We start from the raw sequence: 23,251 nt of genomic DNA, 5'->3' as shown, positions 1-23,251 counted from the left end.
TGGTGTTTTAGCTTCCAGGAGCTGTCCACGCGTCGCCACTGTTTTATCACTAAGGTTTTAATCGTGAATAAACGAGGAACTGGATTCAAATGTTTCTTACTTTCTGAGATTCCCTGTCTAAGCATGTGGACTTCGTGCGTTCTCAACACCATAGGAAGCGTCCCATCTCAGTGCGCTTGGGTTCTCACAGCCCGAAACCGCAAGGAGCTCCTCGGCCTGGCCTCTCTTCCCTCCTCCTCTCTTGCCCCTCCTGTCTTCCCCCTGCGCGCTCATCTTTCTTCCCGCCCCCTCTCTTTTCCCTCCTACGCTCTTTGCGGAGCTCGCGCAACCGCAAGCGCGACGCAAACCATACATTTCTCTTGCAGAAAAACCCGCGCCTCGGAAGAGGTGAGACTCAGCGAGGGCCCACACTTAGGGCGGACCCCTCCAATTCCTTCCTCGCGCCCCGGAACGAGCAGCGCACCAGCAGCCGTACTGCGGGCGCCCAGGCTCCCCAGCGGGGCCGGGATGCGCCGGGGCCCGCTCGCCCCCGGGAACAACCTCCCGGCTCTTCCCGCGGGGAGCCGGTGCCAGCAGACAGCCGCGCCCGGGCGCTCCGGGTACCGGGGTCGGAGCCGTGACGTCGCGGGCGCGCGACTGGCCGCCAGCCCGGCCTCAGGGCTAAACTAGGGCCCGCCCCGGCCCCGACCCGACCCGACCCGACCCGGGCCCCGCCCCTCCAGCCAGGGCGCCGAGCCCCAGCCCCAGCCGCTCGCCCGGCTCGTCAGCTTTGGCACCCAGTTCACGCGCCGCCGCTATGTGTCCCCGAGCCGCACGGGCGCCCGCCAAGCTGCTCCTCGTCCTGGGCGCGCTGCTGTGGCCCGCGGCCGGCGCCTGGGAGCTCACGATTCTGCACACCAACGACGTGCACAGCCGGCTGGAGCAGACCAGCGAGGACTCCAGCAAGTGCGTCAACGCCAGCCGTTGCGTGGGCGGCGTGGCCCGGCTCTTCACCAAGGTGCAGCAGATCCGCGGCGCCGAACCCAACGTGCTGCTGCTGGACGCCGGCGACCAGTACCAGGGCACCATCTGGTTCACCGTGTACAAGGGCGCCGAGGTGGCGCACTTCATGAACGCCCTGCGCTACGATGTCATGGTAAGACCCGAGCCCGCGCCAGGGTTAGGAGTCCCGGACTCCTAACAGAGAGGAGCCGGGCTGGAGAAGCAGCGAGTGGCAGAGGATGGCAAGCCTAGGACCAGGGCGCGGAGAGATGTGGGGACAAAGTGAGACTCCGGCCAGTGTGCCAGCTGGATGCAGACATAGAAGTCCTTTGGACGATTCCTCTTAAATGGATGTTATTGGGCTCCCACTATGAGATGGGAGTATTTAGAGGAGCAGGACCCAGTCCTCTCTGCGAGGGGGTTCATGTGGGGTTCGTAGAAGCATTGACAGTTACCCAGTGCTAGGGACTGAATCAAGTCCCTCGGGCAGCTCTCATTTACTGTTAGAGCTGTCAAAGAATGCTTTATCTCAATCTAGCTCTTTCGGAAAATGCTTATGTCAGTCGTATTGAAAGGTAAACAGCGTCAAAGAAGCTGAATAAATTACCAAGTTACCATCCTCCCAAAAAGGGAGACGTGATAAGAATGGACACCAGATCCCTTTGACCCTGGAGGCTGAGCATAACTAAGCTCACAGCTTTGCGGTAGATTCCCTGCTCAACTACCTTCTATGTGACCTTGAACAAGTTATTTACTCTTTCTTGCCTCAGTTCTCTCCTCTGTAAAATAAGGATCGTAATTTTACTTACTGCAAACATTGCCTGCATATAGTGTGGTCTCTATAGATGTTATTATTAATACCAGACACTGTAATATAGGGAAAGAAAAGAAAAGAAGGAAAGGAAGGAAGGAAAATGAAAAGAAAGAAAGAAAGAAAGAAACTTCCGAGAGAGCCCAAATGCTGAAACACTTGTGTTCTAAAGGATTTTAATAAAGTCAGTTTGGTACCAGAGATTTTGGAAGAGTCCAACTTAAGAAATAATGGGCTCTTAAAACATATGCGAAAGTTCAGTTCAAGATCCCAAATGTTCAGTTAAAGGTAATGCCTTGTTTGTTGCACTAAATTATAGAAAAGGAGTAGAGGGGGTTACATAGTAATAAATAGGCACAACCAAGATCCATATATGTGGTTAAAAAATCAAAACACCACCCAAATTTAACCCTGTGTAAACGTCCTGAGTAAAGGGATTCGACAAGAGTGTGGAGAAACTTGGGAGAAGAAAACTTAAGAGCTGTGGAAAAGGAAGAACAGAGATATCTCCAGAGAAGGATCCAGAGAAATCTGTGAAGTCCACAGGTGTAGAAGGGAAAGCACAGTGTGAGGAGCCTGGGACACGGAAGGCTTATAGCACACTTTGTATAAGAAGAGCTTAGCGGTCAGGAGAGCACAATGCTGAGGAGTTTGTTTGGTTTTATTTTCCCTTCCGGAAACTTGGAGAAAGGAGGACAGGAAAAGATGATAAGAGGGCACCATTGTTTGGTTTTTAAGGCCCCCCCTCTCCACCCCCTACAACAAGAAAACTCATTTTAAAGAGATGAAAGACGGGGAGAAAGCTCCCTCGTTCTGAGGCTTTTGAACTTATCAGGGACACACAGCAGCAGACATTCCAGCAGACCTTCAGCCTTCAGAGTTCATGGGGTGGATTTTAAGAAAAATCGTGGGTCTCAAGAACTCTGTGGTCTCTTAAGCATTAGTATTCCACAGCTACACTTCGCCGATACTCTGCACCCAGTAATGACAAAATAAATATTTATAGAACTGGATTGTTACTACCCTGTGTCTCTACTTCCTCTGAGAAGGGTAGAATAAACTTATATGTCTTTGTTTTATTTTGCATATAAACCACGACTTTGTAAACTTTACTTTTTGTGACACTCTTTTCTCCACAATTGTGTGAAAGCTTTTTCATGGAAAAAAAAAAATGAAGAATTCCTAGTTTTCCCCAATAATATTTTTCTGTTTAAGTCCAGTTGAACTCCTGGTGTTAATCCTGAGAAACAGCATCAAAGAAGCTGAATAAATTATCAGGTCGCCATCCCCGCAAAAAGGGAGACCTGATAAGAATGGACACCAGATCCCTTTGACCTTGGCGCTTGAGCATACTTAAGCTCACAGCTTTGCGGTAGATTCCCTGCTCAACTACTTTCTGTGTGACCTTGAGCAAGTTATTTACTCTTTCTTGCCTCAGTTCTATCCTCTATGAATAAGGATCGTAATTTTACTTACTGCAGACATTGCCTGCATATAGTGTGGTCTCTATAGATGTTATTACGATTACCAGACACTGTAATACAGGGTTTTAAAAAGAGAAGAAAGGAAAGATAGAAAGAAAAAGAAGAAGAAAGAAGGAAGGAAGGAAGGAAAGAGGGAGGGAAGGATGGAAGGAGAGAGAAAGAAAGGTAGGAAAGAAAAGAAAGAGAAAAAGAAAGAGAGAGAGAGAGACTTTAGAGAGAGCCAAAGTGCTGAAACATTTGGGTTTGAAAGGATTTCAATAAAGTTAGTTTGGCAGCAGACATTTCGGAAGAGTTCAAATTCAGAGATAATGGACTCTTAAAACGTGCAAAAGTTTAGTTCAAGGTCCCAAATATTTATGATAGGACATCTAGGTGAGGCCTGAGTAAACTACTGTAAGTTAATAGCTTATCTCTTCCATGGATGTTCAGAATCCTTTTTGTTGGATGAAATTACTTTCTTTCAAATTTTGCTCAAAACAATTGATTTGGGTGCTGAGGAAAAATAGGCTACTTACATAATGTTGGCAGTGGGCAAAGATGGGGAAGGGATCAAATGGCAAGGTTGGATGGTTGTGTCATCAGGACTTACTCTGTGCAGTCTGGGGGTTTGTCAAACATAATTTGACTTGCATAAAATCTTGCAGTGCTAAACCGTATGCTAAAGCCCTGTTGTACTCCTATATTGCACAGATGTTTCACTGTCATTTGTTTATATTATACTAACCCTCAGAGAATTTATTGCTGTTGTGATATAAATGTTCCTCCACCATAGCCACTCACCACATCTTGATGCCTAGGACACTGGGGATTCAAATCAGGGTGGAAAACAGTTGTGGAGGGGCAGCTCCAGTTTCCAGGAGACTGGACTGATTTCACAGGAGCCACATAGAAGGACTGAAGCATATGGAGGACAAAGAAGAATTTCCTGGAATGCAGCTTAAACACAGGAGTCCCCGAGAGCAGGAACTTCCAAAGAGGTGTAGACTTTCTAGACCTACTGGAGTAATCCTGATTGCTATAGAGCCCCAGGGCAATCCTGGAGACCCCCTGGACCCACTACTAGGCAGAAAACTGGGAAGAGGATGGCAAAACCTGTCAATTAGTGTAGCTATTTCAGCGGAAGGACTGTTGCCCCCGAGGCACAAGGAAGACAACATGGAAGCACTGATGGCGTGCGCTTGGCCTTGTTACTTTCTCTGAGCCTCATGTTCCTTAGCTGTAAAACAGGAGTGATAACCCCCACTTTGCAGAGGTTTTGTGAGCAATACATGAGATAAGCCCTGCTGGTTTATATTAATGGTAGTGCTCACTGAGAGTTAGTTTCACCTGCTATGGGTGGGAGGAGGGGAATTGCGAGGAAGGGAAAGTTTGTGTTTTGTATCAGGTTATCTGATTCTCGCAGCCTGGCACAGTCTACCTACCACCTGCCTCCCTTCTACCATCTTATCTAAGTACCATTGCCTAGGCTATTTTTGTTATATTTACTTACTGAGCAGGCTTAAGAAATCTCCCCACAGCACAAAACCAAAGGTATCCACCTCCAGAGGTGGGATTCTCACCATCAAGACAGGCTGTGGAGAAGGTGGCTTTGAGCAAGTCTCTAGGGTCCCCTGGAAGAGTGCCTTTTCTCCACGGGGTTCCTGCTTCTGAGGCCCTGGCTGCCGAGCCTACTTTCTGCCTATAAGACTGCAGCATTAGCCTTAGCCAGTTGCTCCTCAGTGGGGGAGGCAGCAGCCAGGAGACAGGTTAGTCAGATAGAATGGCCCTCGGTTTGCCACCCCTCCACCTCCCACATAGACAACATTCTAATGTGTTTGATGGACTGCATATAATTTTGTTTCTACATGTACTCCCAAAACCTTTATGTGCTTATATTTTAGATTTTTTCTTTTTCTTGAGACGGAATCTTTCTTCGTCGCCCAGGCTGGAGTGCAGTGGCATGATCTTGGCTGGCTGTAACTTCCACACCACCTCCCCCCACCCCGCCACCCCGGGTTCAAGCAATCCGGAGTAGCTGGGATGTGCTTATATTTTAAAATTGCATAACTAGTCCTGTTATTCAGCCCATTCTGTTTCTTACTTTTGTCCTGAACTTGGCTGTTTTTGTGATTTGTCCATGTTGCTCTAGATGCACTTGTACCTTACATCACTGTGAATTGTGCTCCATGTATTTTACTCATCTGCTCTCTGGTTGATGAGTTTGGAGATGGCATCTGACACCCCGCCTCCACAAGTAATGCTGCTCCAAGTACCTTCCTGTGTGGTCTCACCAGAGGATTTCTACCCAGGGGCAGAATCTCTGGCCACAGGGCACACTGTGACTGAGTACTACCAGATTGCTTTCCTCAATGATTTGCACCCTCTATTCTCTTCCACCTACTCCCATCCCCAAACAGGACATGTAAATTTCTATATTTTATCTCTATGTCATGGCAGTATCCAGCTTTCTAGTAGGTATAAAATGTACATTGCTGCTTTATCATGTATATTTCTAATAACTAGTGAGTTTGGACATTTTTTGAGATGTTTGTAAACTTTTATGTTTCCTCTCCCCTAATTATATGTTCATATTTTTTGGTATTTTTAAAATTGGGTTAGCTTTATATTTTTTTACTTTCAGGAGTTCTAGGTTTTGATCTGTGATCAATTTAGACATTGAAAATATATTATGATATTAGGCCTATTAATTTTGTCTATGGTATCTTTCATTGAACAGAAATTCATTTGATGTAATTGAATTAATCTTTTTTTTTCCTGTGGTTTGTGCTTTCAGAAGTTTGCCTCGTAGTTTGCTAATTTAAAGCTTATCACTTTTAACACTCCTCACCGGAAGTTCAGAGATCACTATGGTTCTCTCTGCCTTTTAAGAGGTAAATCTATAATCTGTGGCTATGCTGTTCACTTCTCAGCATCACTAGTTCCTCATCTATAAAATAGCAGTTTGAGCCAGCTTACCTCTGAGGCCCCCTACATATCTGGAGCCCTGCAGTGAAATGTCGTAATTTGGTGAAGGGACAGGAGAATGGGGCAAAAGTAAAGAGGCAGGAATCTATACAATGGACCAGGCTGGATCAGAGTGAGGCAGCAGGAATCATGGCAGAAGAGGTTGTATAAGCTCTAACGGCCCCCTGAGAAGTTTGAGCTCTGCTGCCATCAGCCGCCATGTGGTTTCTGAGTAGAAAACGACTGTGGTATAATAAAATATATATATTTGGTCTTTGTCCCCAGTACTTGTCACAGAGCTCCTAAACCCCTAGAAATTTCCTAATAGAAGTGTCCTTTGCGATTCATAATAAACCTCATGATAATACCTGGGTTTATGCTCCTGCAACTTAGGGTGAGGTCCCTAGAGAGTTTCAGGTTAGAGCCAGTCACCAGCAAGTCCAAGAGATTAAAGGATCAAAGAGTTGGAACTTTCAGTCCCACCCAGGAAAGGAGGGTGGGACTGGAGATACAGCTCTGAAAAAGTCTTCAACAAGATGTGAGGAGCTTTTTGGTTGCTGAGCACGTGGGGGTTCCTGGAGGGTGCATACCCAGGGAGGGCATGAAAGCTCCATGTGCCCCTGTATCTTGTCCTATCCATTCTTCACTTAGCTGTTCATCTGTATCCTTTGTAATAGCCTTTATAATAAACTAATGAGTGAGTTCCGTGAGCTATCCTAGCAAGTTATTTGAAGCCAAGGAGGGACTAACGGGAACACCTGATTTACAGCTGCTCAGCCAGAAGCACAACCTCAGGCTGCCGATCAGTCTGAAGTAGGGGCAGTCTTGTAGGACTGAGCCCTTAACCTATGGGATTTGATGGTGTCTTGAGAAAGTATCAGAATTAAATTCAATTATAAGACATTAAGTTTGTGTTTTCTGGAGAATCGCTTCATGTGGGGGGGATATCCCACACACATCTGGTCACAGAAGTGTTACTGTGTTAAATGTGACAGTAGAGAAAAAAAGCAGTTTGTTTTGTGTGTGTGGGCTTTGTATGCTAATGAGATGACTGATGGCTGGGGACCCCTAGATAGCTTCAGGAAAGGGGCTGGTCACCAGAAAGACTAATTCATGACTAGAGGATTAGAATTTTCAGCCCTACCTCCCCCACTCCTAGAGAGGGGAAATGGGCTAGAGATTGAGTTCAGCCTCCAATGGCCAATGAATTCATGATAAACCTTCATGAAGACCCCTCATCAACCAAATGCAGAGAGCTTCCAAGTTGGTGAACATATGGAGGTGCTGGATAGGTGGTACACACAGAGTGGGCATGGAAGCGCAGCCCATCCAATCCCATGCCTTGCCCTATACATCTCTTCACTTGCTTGTTCCTGAGTTGTATCCTTTATAATAAGCCAGTAATGGCAAGTAAAGTGTTTTCCAAGTTCTGTGAATCATTCTAGCAAACTGTCAATCCTGAGGGTAGGGTCATGGGTACCTCCCATTTATAACCAGTTGGTTGGGAATACAGGTGGCCCAGGACTCTCGACTGGTGTCTGAAGTGGGGGCAGCATTGTGCATTTGAGCCTTCCTAACTTGTGAGATCTGATGCTCAGTCCAGGTAGAGAGTGTCAGAATTGAATTGAATTGCTGGACACCAAGTTGGTGACCATACAGAATTGGGGAATTGATTGATGGGAGGAAAACCTCTTCCAGCTCCATAGGGAAATCACCATTTTGGAAGATGAGCAGAAATGGATGTGGGGGAGAGGACAGGAGAGACGAGGGTGAGGAAAGAGACCAGTCAGCAGTCCAGGTGTGAGATGATGAGGCCTGAACTCTGGTAACTGAGGAGGCCAAATCCACAGAACCGGTTGCAAAAGGCAAGCAGTCTGGAGGTATAGGGCTAAGAGAGAAAATGTCAGAGTGAGACTGGGATCAAGTCCCCTTCCTACCACTTAGAATCTATGGACTGTGAGCAGGTTATTTAATCTCATGAAGTCTCCATTTCCACATGTATGAGGTATATGATAGTTGTCTCCATCCCAAGGGTGTTGTGGGGTTTAGAAGAGTTAGTAGTGCACATAACGTGCTTAGCACAGGGCCAGCCCACGTAAGTGCTGGCTGTACTCACCTTCTCTTGGCAGGGGTGACTCAGGAAAGGTTGTAGTCAAAAGATGATTATGAGGGTTCAAGTACCAGGCAATGGGAGAGTCAGCAGATTTTATTGCTCCTACACAGCGGCTGGATTCTTCTATTTAAGTTTACCACTGACAGCTGAGGCCTGCTACCTTAGTCCTGAAATGCAATCTGAAGACTTTTCCTGGACTTACTGGGCACCATTGGAATGTATGAGGCTGTGGCCGACAGGAGCAGTGGAAAGAGATTTGAATGGGACTTCAGAACACCCAGGTTTTACTTATTTATTTATTTATTTATTTTGAGACGGAGTTTCACTCTTGTTACCCAGGCTGGAGTGCAATGGCGCGATCTCGGCTCACCGCAACCTCCGCCTCCTGGGTTCAGGCAATTCTCCTGTCTCAGCCTCCCGAGTAGCTGGGATTACAGGCATGTGCCACCACGTCCGGCTAATTTTTTGTATTTTTAGTAGAGACGGGGTTTCACCATGTTGGCCAAGATGGTCTCGATCTCTTGACCTCGTGATCCACCTGCCTCGGCCTCCCAAAGTGCTGGGATTACAGGCGTGAGCCACCGCACCCGGCCCAGGTTTTACTTCTTGACTCTTCCACTTATTAGCTGTTTGAGTTTGGCAGAGGCTTCCTTATCTACAAAATGGGGAAGTTGGAGAGGGTGGTCTATCGCATGTCACTTCTCAGCACCTCAGCCTCTGCCCAGCTCTCCCTCTTGCTTCTAATCTGCCCACATCACTTGGTTTGTCTCTGGACAATTCTAAGTTTGCATAACAACTCTCTAATTTCTCCATCACCTTTATTGATTGATTGATTGCGGCTATTTCCTTATGGAGAGAGAGTATAGTCCTTCAGGTGCTTCCAGTTGGCTACTGTTTCCAGATGAATAGGTTTCCAGGATACTGGTGAGATGTTACTCTGGAGAAATGATAGGATGGGGAATGGAAGGAGCATGAGCCCAGTATTGAGCCTGAGTCTTCAAGACTCATTTATTCATTCAATCTGCAAATATTCATTCTTCACTGTCACATGCCAGGCTCTCTGCCAAGTGCTGAGGATGGTGATCAGGACCTGCTGGAATGAAAATTACTGTTCAGAAGATAGCAGAGAGGGTAATGGCCATTCGCGTTCCTCTTAACCACATAGAGGGGCTGGGCAAGATCTGTAAAGGAGAGAGGTTAAACAGAGCAATGCGAAAGTGACTGAAATTCTAACACCCGTGCATGGGGATTCTTGAGCGAAAGATCTGGTCTGTAGAAGAAGACATATCAGACCCTCATATTTAGCATCTATGCCCAAATCAGCACTGAGCATGCTTCTTCTCCTCCCCAAAGAACTTGTCCCTAAAAAGAGAGACAAGTGCTTACAGGGACTTTCAAGTTAAAGGAAACTGTCAGAATTACTTTATCTTCAATCACAAAGACTTGCTTGGGGAACTTTGGGAGGCCGAGGCGGGTGGATCACGAGGTCAAGAGATCGAGACCATCCTGGTCAACATGGTGAAACCCCATCTCTACTAAAAATACTGAAAATTAGCTGGGCATGGTGGCGTGTGCCTGTCATCCCAGCTACTCGGGAGGCTGAGGCAGGAGAATTGCCTGAACCCAGGAGGCAGAGGTTGCGGTGAGCCGAGATCGCGCCATTGCACTCCAGCCTGGGCAACAAGAGCAAAACTCCATCTCAAAAAAAAAAAAAAATGAGCAATACTAGTTTGGGAAACTTGAAAGAAAGATCCTGTTTGTAATGACACTTTTGAAAAGGCAACAGCAAAAAGGTAATTATTCCTAAAGCTCAGGTGTCTGAAGTTGTGAATGTGTAGGGGGTTGTGGATTTCCAAGCCTCTGAGACAGGAAAAGCCCCACTCCATCCTGGGGCTGTGGCCCCAGGCCTCTACTTCTTCCCTTCCAGCCTAAATTCCAGAGCAGAGAGGGTATGGATGAGACCAGCCTAAAGGAGGAGAGGAAGGAAGCAAAAGTAGTTTCTCAGCTCATCTTGTCCTTGTACTATTAATAGCATATTTTCTTAACTGAAAATTGGAAAGGACCAAACAACTCACACACCATATTGGCAGCTTACCTGAATGCTGTGTCCTCTCCAGTGTTTATTTTTCTCAGCCACATAACCAGAATTTGGACATTCTTTTGACACTTATTTTCTCTCACTTGAATAATTAGTTCTATATATAATCCAAACATTAGCTGGAGCCCTGGAGCCTCTCAGAGATAATAGTTTTTGGACCTCAATTAGTTGGGCAGTTAATTCTGAATGTTGATGTGCCCGTTTTGCATGTATGGAGAGTTTGTATATCCCCCCTCCCCACAGAAAAAAGTAGAATACTGTCTATTTGGTACTTGCTCATTCAGTCATTCTTTCAACAAACAAGGTGCATTCTGGGTTGAGCCCCAGGGTGTTTTCTCCTATTCAGTGGGATGCCACATTCACCTGCTGTGGCCCGCATTCCCTGGCCCAGAACTGCAGGGATGGAGGCCAACCCAACATCAGAAGTGGGCAACAATGCCAGAACCCTGTTAACCAAACCAAATGTAATTTGTAATCCTCCCTGGATGATGCTGAGTGATTGACAACTGAGTCCCATTGTATAATAAACCAGGCTGTCTCTCTTTAAAAAAAAAAAAGAGAGAGAGAGAGAGTCTCCGTATGTTGCCTAAGCTGGTCTCAAACTCCTGGGCTCAAGCAATCATCCCTTCTCAGCCTCCCAAAATGCTGGAATTACAAGCATGTGCCACCATGCCCAGCGCAGGCTGTCTCTTTTGCTCTTCAATTATGGGGCGTCCACAACCTCAGCCCTTAATGAGCCAGTGTGTAAGTGACTAGCTAAATAAATGTGCTGCAAACTTCTGACAAATGGCTTCTTGATATTATTACAATTTATTTCTGTGGATTAAAAAAATTCTTCTGCATCACACATCCTCAACTGCTTTCAAAAAACTCTCCTTTCTTTGTTTTTCCATCTAACATTTCCTTGTTTCCCTTCTACCATGTTTCAGTCTCTTGTCATCCCTTGGAACGTTTTTTTGCTGCCTCACCCATCTAGTTTCCATTTCCTAGCCCAGCCCAGCCCAGTATTTTGACACCTAAATACCTGGAATTTTGCCTGATGTTTAAAGCCAAAACCAAATGAAAATGTAAAGAACAAAAGGAGATATAATTCTTCTGTGACTCAAAATCCTGTTGTTGTTGTTAAATGAACCCTGAGGGTTACAGTCTGGTATTTTTAACACCTTCTGCGGGTATTTGTCAATATTTAAATTTGATGTGGATAGCTTATGAAAGTCCAGTGGCTTTGGAGAAATCTTGTTCACTGAGAATAAGACCCAGAAGGTCAAATGAATCAGTGATCGAAGAATGAAGATATTCTAAGACTTCTGATGCCAAGTTTCTGTTTTTGATTATTAAAAATACTTTGCAATTAGTTACGCATGAGAGAAAGCTTATGTATAAAGTTTGGCTTGTAAGTCACATGAATTCTGTATACAGGCCAAAAACTACCTTCCCGTTGGGGATATACAATGTCCTTATTCGGAAATTATTTCAAGTAATTATGAAGTAATAATGTCTTTATTCATTTATTTATCTAATGCACTATATGCTAAAAAGAATTCAAAATAACTTTCAACTATCATCTCTTTCATTTGGAAACCAAATTAAATGGGTACCTACCCAAATTGAAATGTAAACAAATGCATGATATCATTATGTGTCCCTCCCCTAGCCCTTACCCCATTCATGGCAGATGCTAAAACACTTGTCCCTAAGAAGAGGGAAGTCAATTGATTTAGTCAGCCTTTCCCACTGTGTTTGGACTGAGCCTCAGAATCCTCCTTATCCCCAAACTATGAGGAGTTACTGTCTATCAGCTAGAGATGGCATTCTAGATAAAATTATTTTCCATCTTGCACTAGTGTAATAAGCATAACAGTAAAGTAACATCATTAGCAAGTAACAAATGGTAAAAGTAATACTTTTACATAAAGAGGGAACAATCCTTCTGATTTTCCTCTTTATCACATTTGACTCACAGCAATATGGATGGAAACTGCAGCTGGATTTAGCAATCACACTGAAACTCTGCTGCTTGACTACACTGTCCTGAGGCCATGTGTCAACTTCTATGCTTTTTTCCCAAAGCTCTTCCTAGAAAGAGCTGTCACTTCTCTATTTACTCTTTTCACCTGTAAATGAATGCTCCTGTTGGTATCTAGTAAATGGGCGAATGAAAGAAATCATGAGAATACTCGGGCGGTGGGAGCAAGAGATCTGTAAACATATGGCGTGAGAGCAGGTCAGAGATGGTGGCTAACACCAGAAGCAGGATGGAGGCCTGAGACTTGACTCTGGCCTGCAGGACCATGGTCTGCATTGTCTGCAGGAGGAAATACAGAAGTCAGTGGACATCCAGCAGTCTTCCATGAAGGCCTCTCACTATTCGGGAGCATTTTGTTTTTATAGAGAAATCTGCCACTACCTGATCTCCCCAGTTAGAATTGATTGATCAAAGCAGTCCCTCTCCCTGTTATTAAATAATTAAACAATATGCATTAATTGATCCCTATTACCGTTTAAAATGTATCTAACACAGGAGAACTCTTCGGTAAATATTTACTGAATGAATGAAAACTGAATAATTGGGGAGAGGGGGAAAGAAATGGAGAGTTAAATCCTGAGGCTGGAGTTTTTGGTCCTTCAGTCCAGTTGCCCCTGGCAGCCCCATTCATGTGACCTTGAATTCTCTACAAGTCTCCTCATTTTCTATGTGTGTTGTAATGGAAAAAAAGGTTACAAAAGACAGTCTTTTGGGCCTGAGGTACCAAAACAGTAAAGAGTTCTGTTTTAAAAGCCTCTGACAAATGAACACAACAGCCACAGTGATAACTTTAGCAGGAAATTGAGCCACACAAAGCAAGCCACAAAGCTCTGAAGGCTGAAAAAGCCTCAAAGGCCAAGAGGCAGTTAGGCTGCACCTGGGACAGAGGCTGCTTTCTCAACTGGGAAATGAATGTCTCCAGATATATAAAGCTGTGAGGAGGTCACTATGGCCCAGCTCTGACGAGCCTCTGGTATAGCGTCTTTGGTTAGTTTGCCTCAACCAGCAGCAGAATTTTTATTCCAAGGGTTAACAGTTATTTAGACTTTTTCTAAAGGTTGAGATAACACCTCCACTCCCTACCCCCATTTTGATCCTGCCCAGATTGAAACCAGGCAAAGTAGGTTAAGATACTGGGAGATGGGAGGACACAGGTGGGGTAGAGGCCTGGCGCCCCTCTCTTCTCTTGTTTCAAAAGACACTTTGTGGAGTTGTCTAGAGAGATTTAGAGGTAACTCCTCCTTCCCCAATCTCCCCTTAGCTCCCCACTCCTCCCTATCCTGCCAGGTCAACCACCAGCAGAGAAGGGCTCTTAGCCCTGGGGATGGGAACGCTGTGAGTGAGACACTTGTGAGGATGCACGTAGTTTCTGTTGGAATGCACGGAGGGGCAGTGAAACACCAGGAACCCCATCCTCTCTCCTGCCCATGCCCTCATGCCCTGCCGGCTGAATTCCTGTGACTTCCACTCCTGCATTATCCCCAGTGTCACCTCCCCACCACATTCCCACTGTCCCACTTGCCGCATCACCTCTCCCCTGCACCATTACAGAGCTTTCTGCCAGTCTCTTGACCACCAGGCTCACACAGCTCCAGTCCACTCACCACAAGCTGCCAGACAGAGCTTTCTAGCATCCCCAGAATGCTTCTAGCCCTGCTTTCTCTTCAAGGCTTCCCACTTCCCTCAAAATGAAAGCCCTGACTCCTTGGACACCATACAGACCCTCCCTGATCTCCCAATGATGCTCTTAGGTGCATCTTTTTTTCTGCCAAATTTTTAGGTGCCCTTAGTTCCAGAAGCACCAAATCACCCCGCTCCTATGAGCTGCTTATGACGCAGTTCAAAGTGTGACATCTTTGAGGCCTCTCCATGACACCTCTACTGCAGACGTCTGTCTCTGGTGTATCAGCTGTACCTTGCACACACGTCTCTAAGCATCTGTACACTGTGACTGTCTGTTTACACATAAGATTGACCCTATGTTCTCTGTGATACCAGGTGAGCTCTGGCACCAGTGCCCAGCAGATGTTCACTGAATGATTAATAAAACTACTCACTCCACCTACTTTTAAATGGGTTCCATTTTAGTTATTTGGTGTGGGAACCATTAAAACTTCAGAAGAAGTCAGGATTTGAAACAAACTTGGTAAGAAGTAATTAAGCAATGTCTTCGTTGTAAAGTGAGAGAAAGTAAGTTGCTTGGCAGCAGGTGAAAAGCTTCGCCAACAGCTTCACAGTCACAGCCTGCCACTCCAGTAGCTGTTTCTGGACAATTGCCCAGGTTTTCTTGTTTTCATTTCTGTGTTTCAATTTACCAGTCACTTTTATATTTCTAATATCTTATTAGCACTTGTGAATGAAAGTTTTTTTGAGAGTTTGTTAATTGTCCTGTGTGAGTGTGAAAAGTTTCTATCATATCAGATCATCAATTCTTTTTTAAAAAATAGTGTTTTAGGCTTTCTCCTACATAAAGAAAATGGTGAGGGTGGGGAGCTGGGACTGGACCAGATGCTCACATTACATTTCTATGATTTTGGTGTTGGAGATACTGAAGATCATTTTGCTGGGGTTTGCTCTCTTAAATAATAGAAAAGTGCATTTGGTGAAGTTTAGTGTTTTTAGTAAACAAGTACAAGATGTCATAGGGCTAAAATAAGTGAAGGAATAGGGTTTGTGAATGAATGAGCTCAATCTTAGTAATGAAATGTTTGGAAAGCAAAAGAACAAGAGAGAAAGAGCATCAGAACGTGATTTAGGTGCCGCATACATGTATACAAATAAAAAGAAGATATGATTTAGGGTCATGGAAATCACATCCCTAAACTCACGGTTAAATAATAAGTGGCAACTAACAGTTTAGCTACAAAAAAATGTACAGGAACACATAAGGAAATTACATGGGAATGTTCAGGGAAGACCAAAAAAGGCGGAATAATATTACCTACTCTGTTATGTTGCCCTGTATTTCACTGCTCTACGTTCTTCTCTTGGGCAGTCTTTTCCTGAGACGTTTTCATGTTATTGATCAAAAATAACAGAAATGAATAAACTAGATCAACGTATTTGCAAGGTTTTTTGAGTGCCTGCAGTATGCCTTGGTGCGCTGGGAACTTGGTGTACTACAGTGAGCAGCACGATCCTGAAGATCTTAGGAGTCACTGAGTTCTCGTAAGTGCAATAGAAGAAAAACCAGTAGAAGGAAGTCAAGGTAGGGAAATGAAAATACGAGTGTCTATAGAAAGTAAGCATTTACAAAGGAATTTGTCTGCATTAATTTCTGTGGAAAAGTGAACTATGTAAAGAAAAAAGAAACTTAGTAGTTCTTCCATTCATTCATTTATTCATTCAACAATGAATCCCTGCCGTGGAAACGCTAACTACTTGCACTGTGGTAGTGCAAGGGATGCATTTGCTGTGCAAGTGGTTAGGAATTTTTTGGGGGGTGAGGGTGCTTTGTATGTGCAAGGCTTTATGCAAAGGTACAGCCAGGCATGGAGGTTAAGAACTTTGGAATCAAACAGAAGTGGTTCTAGTCCTAGCTCCCACTTACAAATTGTGTAAACTTCAGCAATTCATTTAACTTCTCTAGATCTCAGATTTTCTCATCAGTAAAATGAGTGCAGTGATAGTACCACCCTCACAGCATGAAATCAGATTTTCTGTACTCTATACATACTCGCTTTCCAGGATGCTGGCATGTGGCAAGTGCTGACTTAATTCTGGTTCATTTCCTTAACTGCTTTTATTTTATTATTTATTCACTGCCCTTCTAGAGGAAGCTGAAGTTTCAAATTGTGCCCTGGGTCGCTAACTCCCTCCCAGGAGGAACCAGGGAGGGAGTTAGCCCTGCCTTGTTTCCTCACACTTTATGGGATGGGTGTCAGGAATGAGGCTGGAGGGGAAGGCAAAGCCAGATCCGCAAGAGCCTCATGGGCCTGCTTAGGGTGATTGCTTCTATCATGAAAGCTGTGCTCTGTAGGGACTTAAGGTGGAGAGTGCCAAGGTCAGGTTTGCAGTTGAGAAAGGTTGTTCTGGCAACGACATAAAGAATGGTTTAGCGAAAGAAACGAGAATAGCTGGAAGACCAGTTAGGAGGCTGTGGTAGTCCAGGAGCACACTAAGGCAGCAACAATAGGTGGACGGAAACTAGAGCATTTAGGTAAGAGACAGGGATGCCAGAGAAAGTGAGGGTGAGGGAAAAGGGAGAGGGCAGGACTCCACTGCACCGGGGTTTCTGGCTTTATTGACCAGGTATATGGTGGCACCTTGGGCCAAAACAGTGAGTCACAGGGAAGAGGCTTTGAGCCTGGTAAGCTCAGGGCATTTTTGAGACATTGGGAGGAAATGACACATAGCAGTTGATCTAGAGGTCAGGAGAATAGTCAGGGCTGGAGATTTTCATTTTGGAGTTGAACGTATGAGTGGGAATGAGATCATTTACTCAGTCCATCACATCACACTGAACATCATGAATCAGGGGCTCGTCTCCCCATGGGGCAAGAGAGGTGAAAAGACAGTCAGAGTCACTACTTTCAGGGGGATTAGCCTCAAGTTAGGATGGGGAGGTGGAGAAGGCATTAAACAAATAAGTGAAAATTATAACTTTGGTTATTGCCAAGTGCTAGGAATATAATGTTGCTGTTAAACTGCAAAGTGGCTAACAAGTTGGATAGTCTTTCTTGAAGAACTGTAGAAACATTCATTAAAAACATGACTTTACCGTTAAGCAAGATAGTTATTGTACCATAACAAGGGAGACTTGTTTCACCATAGTGAAAAATCATAATGTTCTAAGGATAGAAGGAAAAAATAATAATTACCCAAGCCTGCAAGAACCTTTAAGACAAGATCAGCTTTTAAGAAGAAAGTTAATTAGATAACAGGAAAAGGTTAAAATGGGTAGGTCGTCAGAGATGGGGGAAAAGGTAGATTTAGAAATGGTGAGTTTGCCGGGCACAGTGGCTCAAGCCTGTAATACCAGCACTTTGGGAGGCCGAGGCGGGTGGATCACGAGGTCAAGAGATTGAAACCATCCTGGCCAACATGGTGAAACCCCGTCTCTACTAAAAATACAAAACATTAGCTGGGCATGGTGGCACGTGCCTATAATCCCAGCTACTCAGGAGGTTGAGGCAGGAGAATTGCCTGAACCCAGGAGGCGGAGGTTGCGGTGAGCCGAGATAGCGCCATTGCACTCCAGCCTGGGTAACGAGTGAAACTCCATCTCAAAAAAAAAAAAAAGAAATTGTGAATTTAATAGGGAAGACGAGTATGTAGGAATGTAAACACACTGTGCTGCTTTGTCTACATAAACACATACACATGAGGATGTATACACAACCCTTGGAGGCATAGGTACTCAGTGAATGCCTGTGTGCCAGGCAGAAGGACAGCACTGAGCAGGAGAGGTGGCAGGGCCTGGTGGCCCAGGAGCACTCATATAGTCAGGAGACTGAGCTAAAAGAAAGACCCTGCTAGCGTGCCATTAGAGTGTGGAATGAGCAAGAAAGGAAGAGGGTGAGGCTGGAAGAGAGTATATGGTGCCCTCATTTAGGTGGAGAAGTCACTAGCCAGCACTTCGTGCCTGTTCCTATATGACCCACAAAGTGAAGCAAAACTGGATGTGGTGTTTAGAAAGTTTGAGATTTGCTGGTTTAAGTACTAAGTTAGCAAACCAGCCTTGGCAGCCAGAGCAGGTAAGTAGAGGGCCAGAGGAGATGGGTGTGACTAGAAAGCCGATTTGTTCATGGGGCCTCTGCATGGACTCCCGAACGCCCCGGCCCTGGACTCACTCCGGGGAGCTGCATGATGACAGACAGTGGGTGGTTTTGTACCCAGCAGCCACTCCTCAACCAGTGAGAAATAGGAGAGAGCTAAGAAGGTGGGAAACAAGGATTGCTTGTCACCATCCCTGCTCCTCCTGAAGTCCCGTGCTGGGAGCAGGTTCAGATCCCACTGAAGGTCGCGTAATCATTTCACCATGGAGTTCTTTCCCAGATGTGAAACTGCTGGGACTGGAGAAAAGGGGTGCCCAGAGCTGACTGGAGGAGGAAGCCAGAGCCACACTGGGACATGTGGAGACACGAGCTCCTGCCTGCTATTGAGGATCTTCATTTTCCCGAAAGAATTAGAGGACCACGGAAGTGCTTGGGAAGAAGCAATTGTGGAACCTAGGTGAATGATGACCGAGGAGATGAAATGAGGAAGGAGGCCTCTGGTCTCTGCCAACTGTACATTTCAGGTTGCCTTTTGCTAAAGTCCTGTTGATGTTACTCATTCTCTCCAGCAGATCACAGCTTCAATGGTGGGGTCTGAAATGTGAGTTTATGAGAGAAAAACAATATGGAAAAATCAGGCAGAGGCTGGTAAATGTGAATATTTGAACCTGTCCCTGATCTGAGATGGTGGGACAGTGGACACCTGGCCAGCTCTCCAGGTATTCCATATGTGCACTGGCGAACCACCTTCATTAGGTGGTGTGACACCTGTGTAGCAGTTCTCAACCAGATGATGATCTGAATGTCCCTGGGCCTGACCCAGGTGAGGACACAAGATCATGGAATATGTCTCATAGAGCTTGGTCAGTTTCAGGAGACACCGGACTAGTGTAATGTTTTTGAAGTGTACTTTCATTGAAAATTCCAAAGTACCTAATTCTTTTTCTCTTTTCCCTCTTATCTAGGCACTGGGAAATCACGAATTTGATAATGGTGTAGAAGGACTGATTGAGCCACTCCTCAAAGAGGCCAAATTTCCAATTCTGAGTGCAAACATTAAAGCAAAGGGGCCACTAGCATCTCAAATATCAGGACTTTATTTGCCATATAAAGTTCTTCCTGTTGGTGATGAGGTTGTGGGAATTGTTGGATACACTTCCAAAGAAACCCCTTTTCTCTCAAATCCAGGTATTTTCTGCTTTTATAACACTGATTGCCTGAAAACAGATGCGCCAAATCACAGCTTGGCATTATAATTACGGACTGTAGATAAAAGTCGGAACAACTGGGTAAACAGTGCACTTAGAATAATACTGATAAAAGCAATCTGGTAAATTCTAGGCTGTTGTTCCAAGGTACTTCTTAAAGAGATTTCCTCTTCTGCTCAATGAACTTCTTTTTTGACAAAAACAGTATCTTTGTCTAAATCAGTGCTTTCAAAATGGAAAGAGGAGACCATTTATAGCCAGTGCTTAACAGCACAGATTCATTTACTAGAGAATGAGAGCCTCAGAACTCACTGCCCTTCTCCTGTGGAGTCACGAGCCCAGAGCCGGGGTTTTACCTCAATTTACCTTATCACTCCTTTTCTAGGATGATTATTTCATGTCCAGCTAACTCTCCTTTCTCGCTTTTCATTATTTATCTCATTTTAATGACATTCTTATATCTGACTTTCTGGGAAATATATATAGTGGTCTTATGATATATATGTACATATATAAATGTATGTATATACATTTATAGACATATACACACGTGCATATATATAATCTTAAGACACACATATGCATATATGACACATACACATACATACATATAAGACATGCACACATATATAATCTTAAGACCATTCAGTAAACTATTTTGAAGCACTTTTATAAGAACACTTTTTGAAATACTTTGGCAATGGGAACAAAAAGGACATTTTCTTTAAATTATCTAAATTGTCTCACCATATTTGAAGAAAAAAAGGGAAGCTAGGAGCTAGCACTATCCAGAAACATGAGTTTTCATTAAGAACTAACTGATAAAGGACATGTAACTGACCATTCAAAAATATATGTTTATTGTTGTTGTTATAAAAATAGGTCCAGGCCACTGGGAATAACAGAGAAGTCAGCTGTGCTTGCTCAGAGTAGCGAGCAGATCCTTCAGCTGGCATAGAGGCAGAAATGGAGGCAGGGTGGAGTGGCTGGGGCTGGTGTAGTCAGTGAGGAGAGTGAGAGGACTTGCTAAAGAAGCCCCCAACGCACCCTGGGGTCAGGTTGGCTTGCTAAAGAACCTCCTTGATTCCTTGAGAGCTGTGTAAAACATCCTGGGGCACAGGACATTCCAGAAGTGAGATCATGCTAGGATGCAGGCTCTATAAGGGCAGGGACCTTTGCTGTCTCACTACTGCCCAATGTACTGTGCACAGTGCCTGCGTGTGATAAATCTTTGAGAAGCATTGCTGGGATGAATACCTGAGAGCAGGAAGGTATGGGGCCACAGTCACAGAACAGCAGATAGTTCCATTTCCTGGAGCACAGGTTCTGACTAGGAAAAGCTAGGAAGTTGGGTCAGGGCTTGATTGTAGGGCTGAGAAGTTCAGGTGTGATTTGGAGGAAAACACCATCTCTTCTTTAAAAGGCACCCATGGCCGGGCGCGGTGGCTCACGCCTGTAATCCCGGCACTTTGGGAGGCCGAGGCAGGTGGATCACGAGGTCAAGAGATCGAGACCATCCTGGTCAACGTGGTGAAACCCCGTCTCTACTAAAAATACAAAAAATTAGCTGGGCATGGTGGCGCGTGCCTGTAATCCTAGCTACTCAGGAGGCTGAGGCAGGAGAATTGCCTGAACCCAGGAGGCGGAGGTTGCGGTGAGCTGAGATCGCACCATTGCACTCCAGCCTGGGTAACAAGAGCGAAACTCCGTCTCAAAAAAAAAAAAAAAAAAAAAAAAAAAAGGCACCCATAAGGAGGTAGGAGGTGGGGGTGTTGGTGGAAAGGCACAGCAGCTCCAGAAATCAAACTGCCCCATCTGGGACTCTGACCAGCCCTTTGCCAGGCTGTAACAGAGAGGGAATCCAAAGTGACAGTGATGTTTTCAGCAGCTGCTGGAAGAGAGGGCTGCATTTCACAGGGACCAATGTCGGGGAAAGGGGTGAGATGGAATAGAATGTTTCCAGGAGCAGCCCGGTATGGTGGCTCACACCTGTAATCCCAGCACTTTGGGAGGCCAAGGCAGGCGGATCACGAGGTCAAGAGATTGAGACCATCCTGGCCAACATGGTGAATCTTCGTCTCTACTAAAAATACAAAAATTAGCCAGGTGTGGTGATGGGCGCCTGTAGTCCCAGCTACTTGGGAGGCTGAGGCAGGAGAATCACTTGAACCCAGGAGGTAGAGGTTGCAGTGAGCTGAGGAGATTGTGCAACTGCACTCCAGCCTGGGCACAGAGCGAGACTCCATCTCAAAAAAAAAAAAAAAAAGTTTCCAGAAGCACTGCCTCTTCCAAGACCACAGACCCAGCAGCCTGGTGTAGGTTCTTCCTACAGTTCTTTGGCCCTAATCAAGCCCAGTTCTTCCCATCCTAGTGGCCTGGGCCCCCCACAGAGGTCTAATTTGTATTCCTATCACATTTAACCTAATTTATTTTAGCCAGATCATGAAACACCTGCATTATAATTTTCCTCATGACATCTTGAAATATAATCCATACTTTATATATTTGGGATGCCAAGTCCTGTTAGGTTTCTGATATAATAGGAATACATTCCTTTGTCCTCAGAGGCATTTCTCTAAATTTTTTGTTTCTTCTTGGGAGCCAAACCTTAAACAGAGGATGGTAGCATGCTCTTGACATTCCATCATTCCCCTGATTACCTATGTGCCAGGCACTGTTTTAAGCACCAGGGATTCTGGCCCCCCAAAAACAAACAACAACAACAAAAAATGTTGCTCACTGGAGCTTACATGTTCAGTGGGGAAAATCAATAAAAGAATAAATGATTTGATGTGTCAGAAGGTGGTAAGGCTGTGGAGAAGAATTAAGCAGGAGGGGAAGTGCAGCACAGGAGAAGATGCACCTTGCTGTTTCAAAGGGATGCTCAAGGAAAGGCCCACGTAGACGACAACATAGCACTGAGGGTGACGGGGAGCCCTGGGCTTTGGGGCAACCAACAAGAAGCAGATTGTCCTTGATGTTCTCATGATAGACAGTGGTACAAAACTACAAATCTTGATTTTTCAACATTGCCTGTGAGTTACTGAAAATCTTTGCCAGTCCAACACATCTGTGAGCTGCTAATTATCAGGCTGTCAGTCTAGGGCCTCCCTGGCTGTGATGTCAGCCATGAATTATCTTCCATGATCATTTGCACTGGTGGAGTTGGCTAATCTTAAGGATTCAGGAGTTCCCCTGCTGAAGCACAGAGACATTCCTAAACATTGTGGTGGAATAAAGGATGCACTTCTAATAATCTTGTTACTCTTTGCATTAGTAGTTTTCAAACTGGAGTTTGCAGAATCCTGCATTTTGAAAGTTTTTAGTGAGATGTCATTCTTCCCCCCACCCCCACCGCCCCCCGTTACAGACATGACTTCAGGGCAGCATGTCTGAATTTGCAGTCACGTTCATGCCAGTCACAGCCGTAAAACTTCAAAGCTTGCTGAAGTGTGGCTGCAGAGCCAGTGGGAGGAACCAGTTGTATTGCTGTATACAGAGCACCCAGGTTGTGCAACCAGACCCACTTGACAGTGGATACCAAAAGGCGATCATTTATTACCTCTTTGTGCAGGGATAAGCACCCAGGGAAAAATGTACATACTCCCAGTGCCAGCAACATTTAGGTGAGGCCCCTGCTTTGCTTAACACAGCTTAATAATGCTCTAATGCTGGCTTTATTTATTTATTTATTTGAGACAGAGTCTCACTCTCTCTAACATCCTCTGCCTCGAAGGTTCAACAGATTCTCCTTCCTCAGCCTCCCAAGTAGCTGGCATGTGCCACCACGCCTGATTTTTATATTTTTTCACCATTTTGCCTGGGCTGGTTTCAAACTCCTGGAAGCAAGTAATCTGCCTGCTTCAGCCT

The 23,251-nt window shown here is 45.1% G+C and overlaps 1 protein-coding gene across 1 annotated transcript in view; it reads left to right on the top strand.

Moving 5' to 3' along the window:
- Positions 1 to 306: 306 nt before the first annotated feature.
- Positions 307 to 23,251, top strand: part of NT5E (5'-nucleotidase ecto) — a 47,079-nt gene continuing 24,134 nt past the window's right edge. Inside the window, exons 1-2 of the mRNA XM_010334178.3 lie at positions 307 to 1,135; positions 19,139 to 19,361. Of these exons, the coding sequence (XP_010332480.2) occupies positions 797 to 1,135; positions 19,139 to 19,361 (562 nt within the window). The 5' untranslated portion in view covers positions 307 to 796. The remainder of the gene's footprint in view (positions 1,136 to 19,138; positions 19,362 to 23,251) is intronic.

This window comes from Saimiri boliviensis, chromosome 4, assembly GCF_048565385.1.
Source record: "Saimiri boliviensis isolate mSaiBol1 chromosome 4, mSaiBol1.pri, whole genome shotgun sequence".
Lineage (NCBI taxonomy): Eukaryota > Metazoa > Chordata > Mammalia > Primates > Cebidae > Saimiri > Saimiri boliviensis.
The sequence above is the reverse complement of the archived record's forward strand: the minus strand, read 5'-3'. Positions and strand labels throughout refer to the sequence as shown.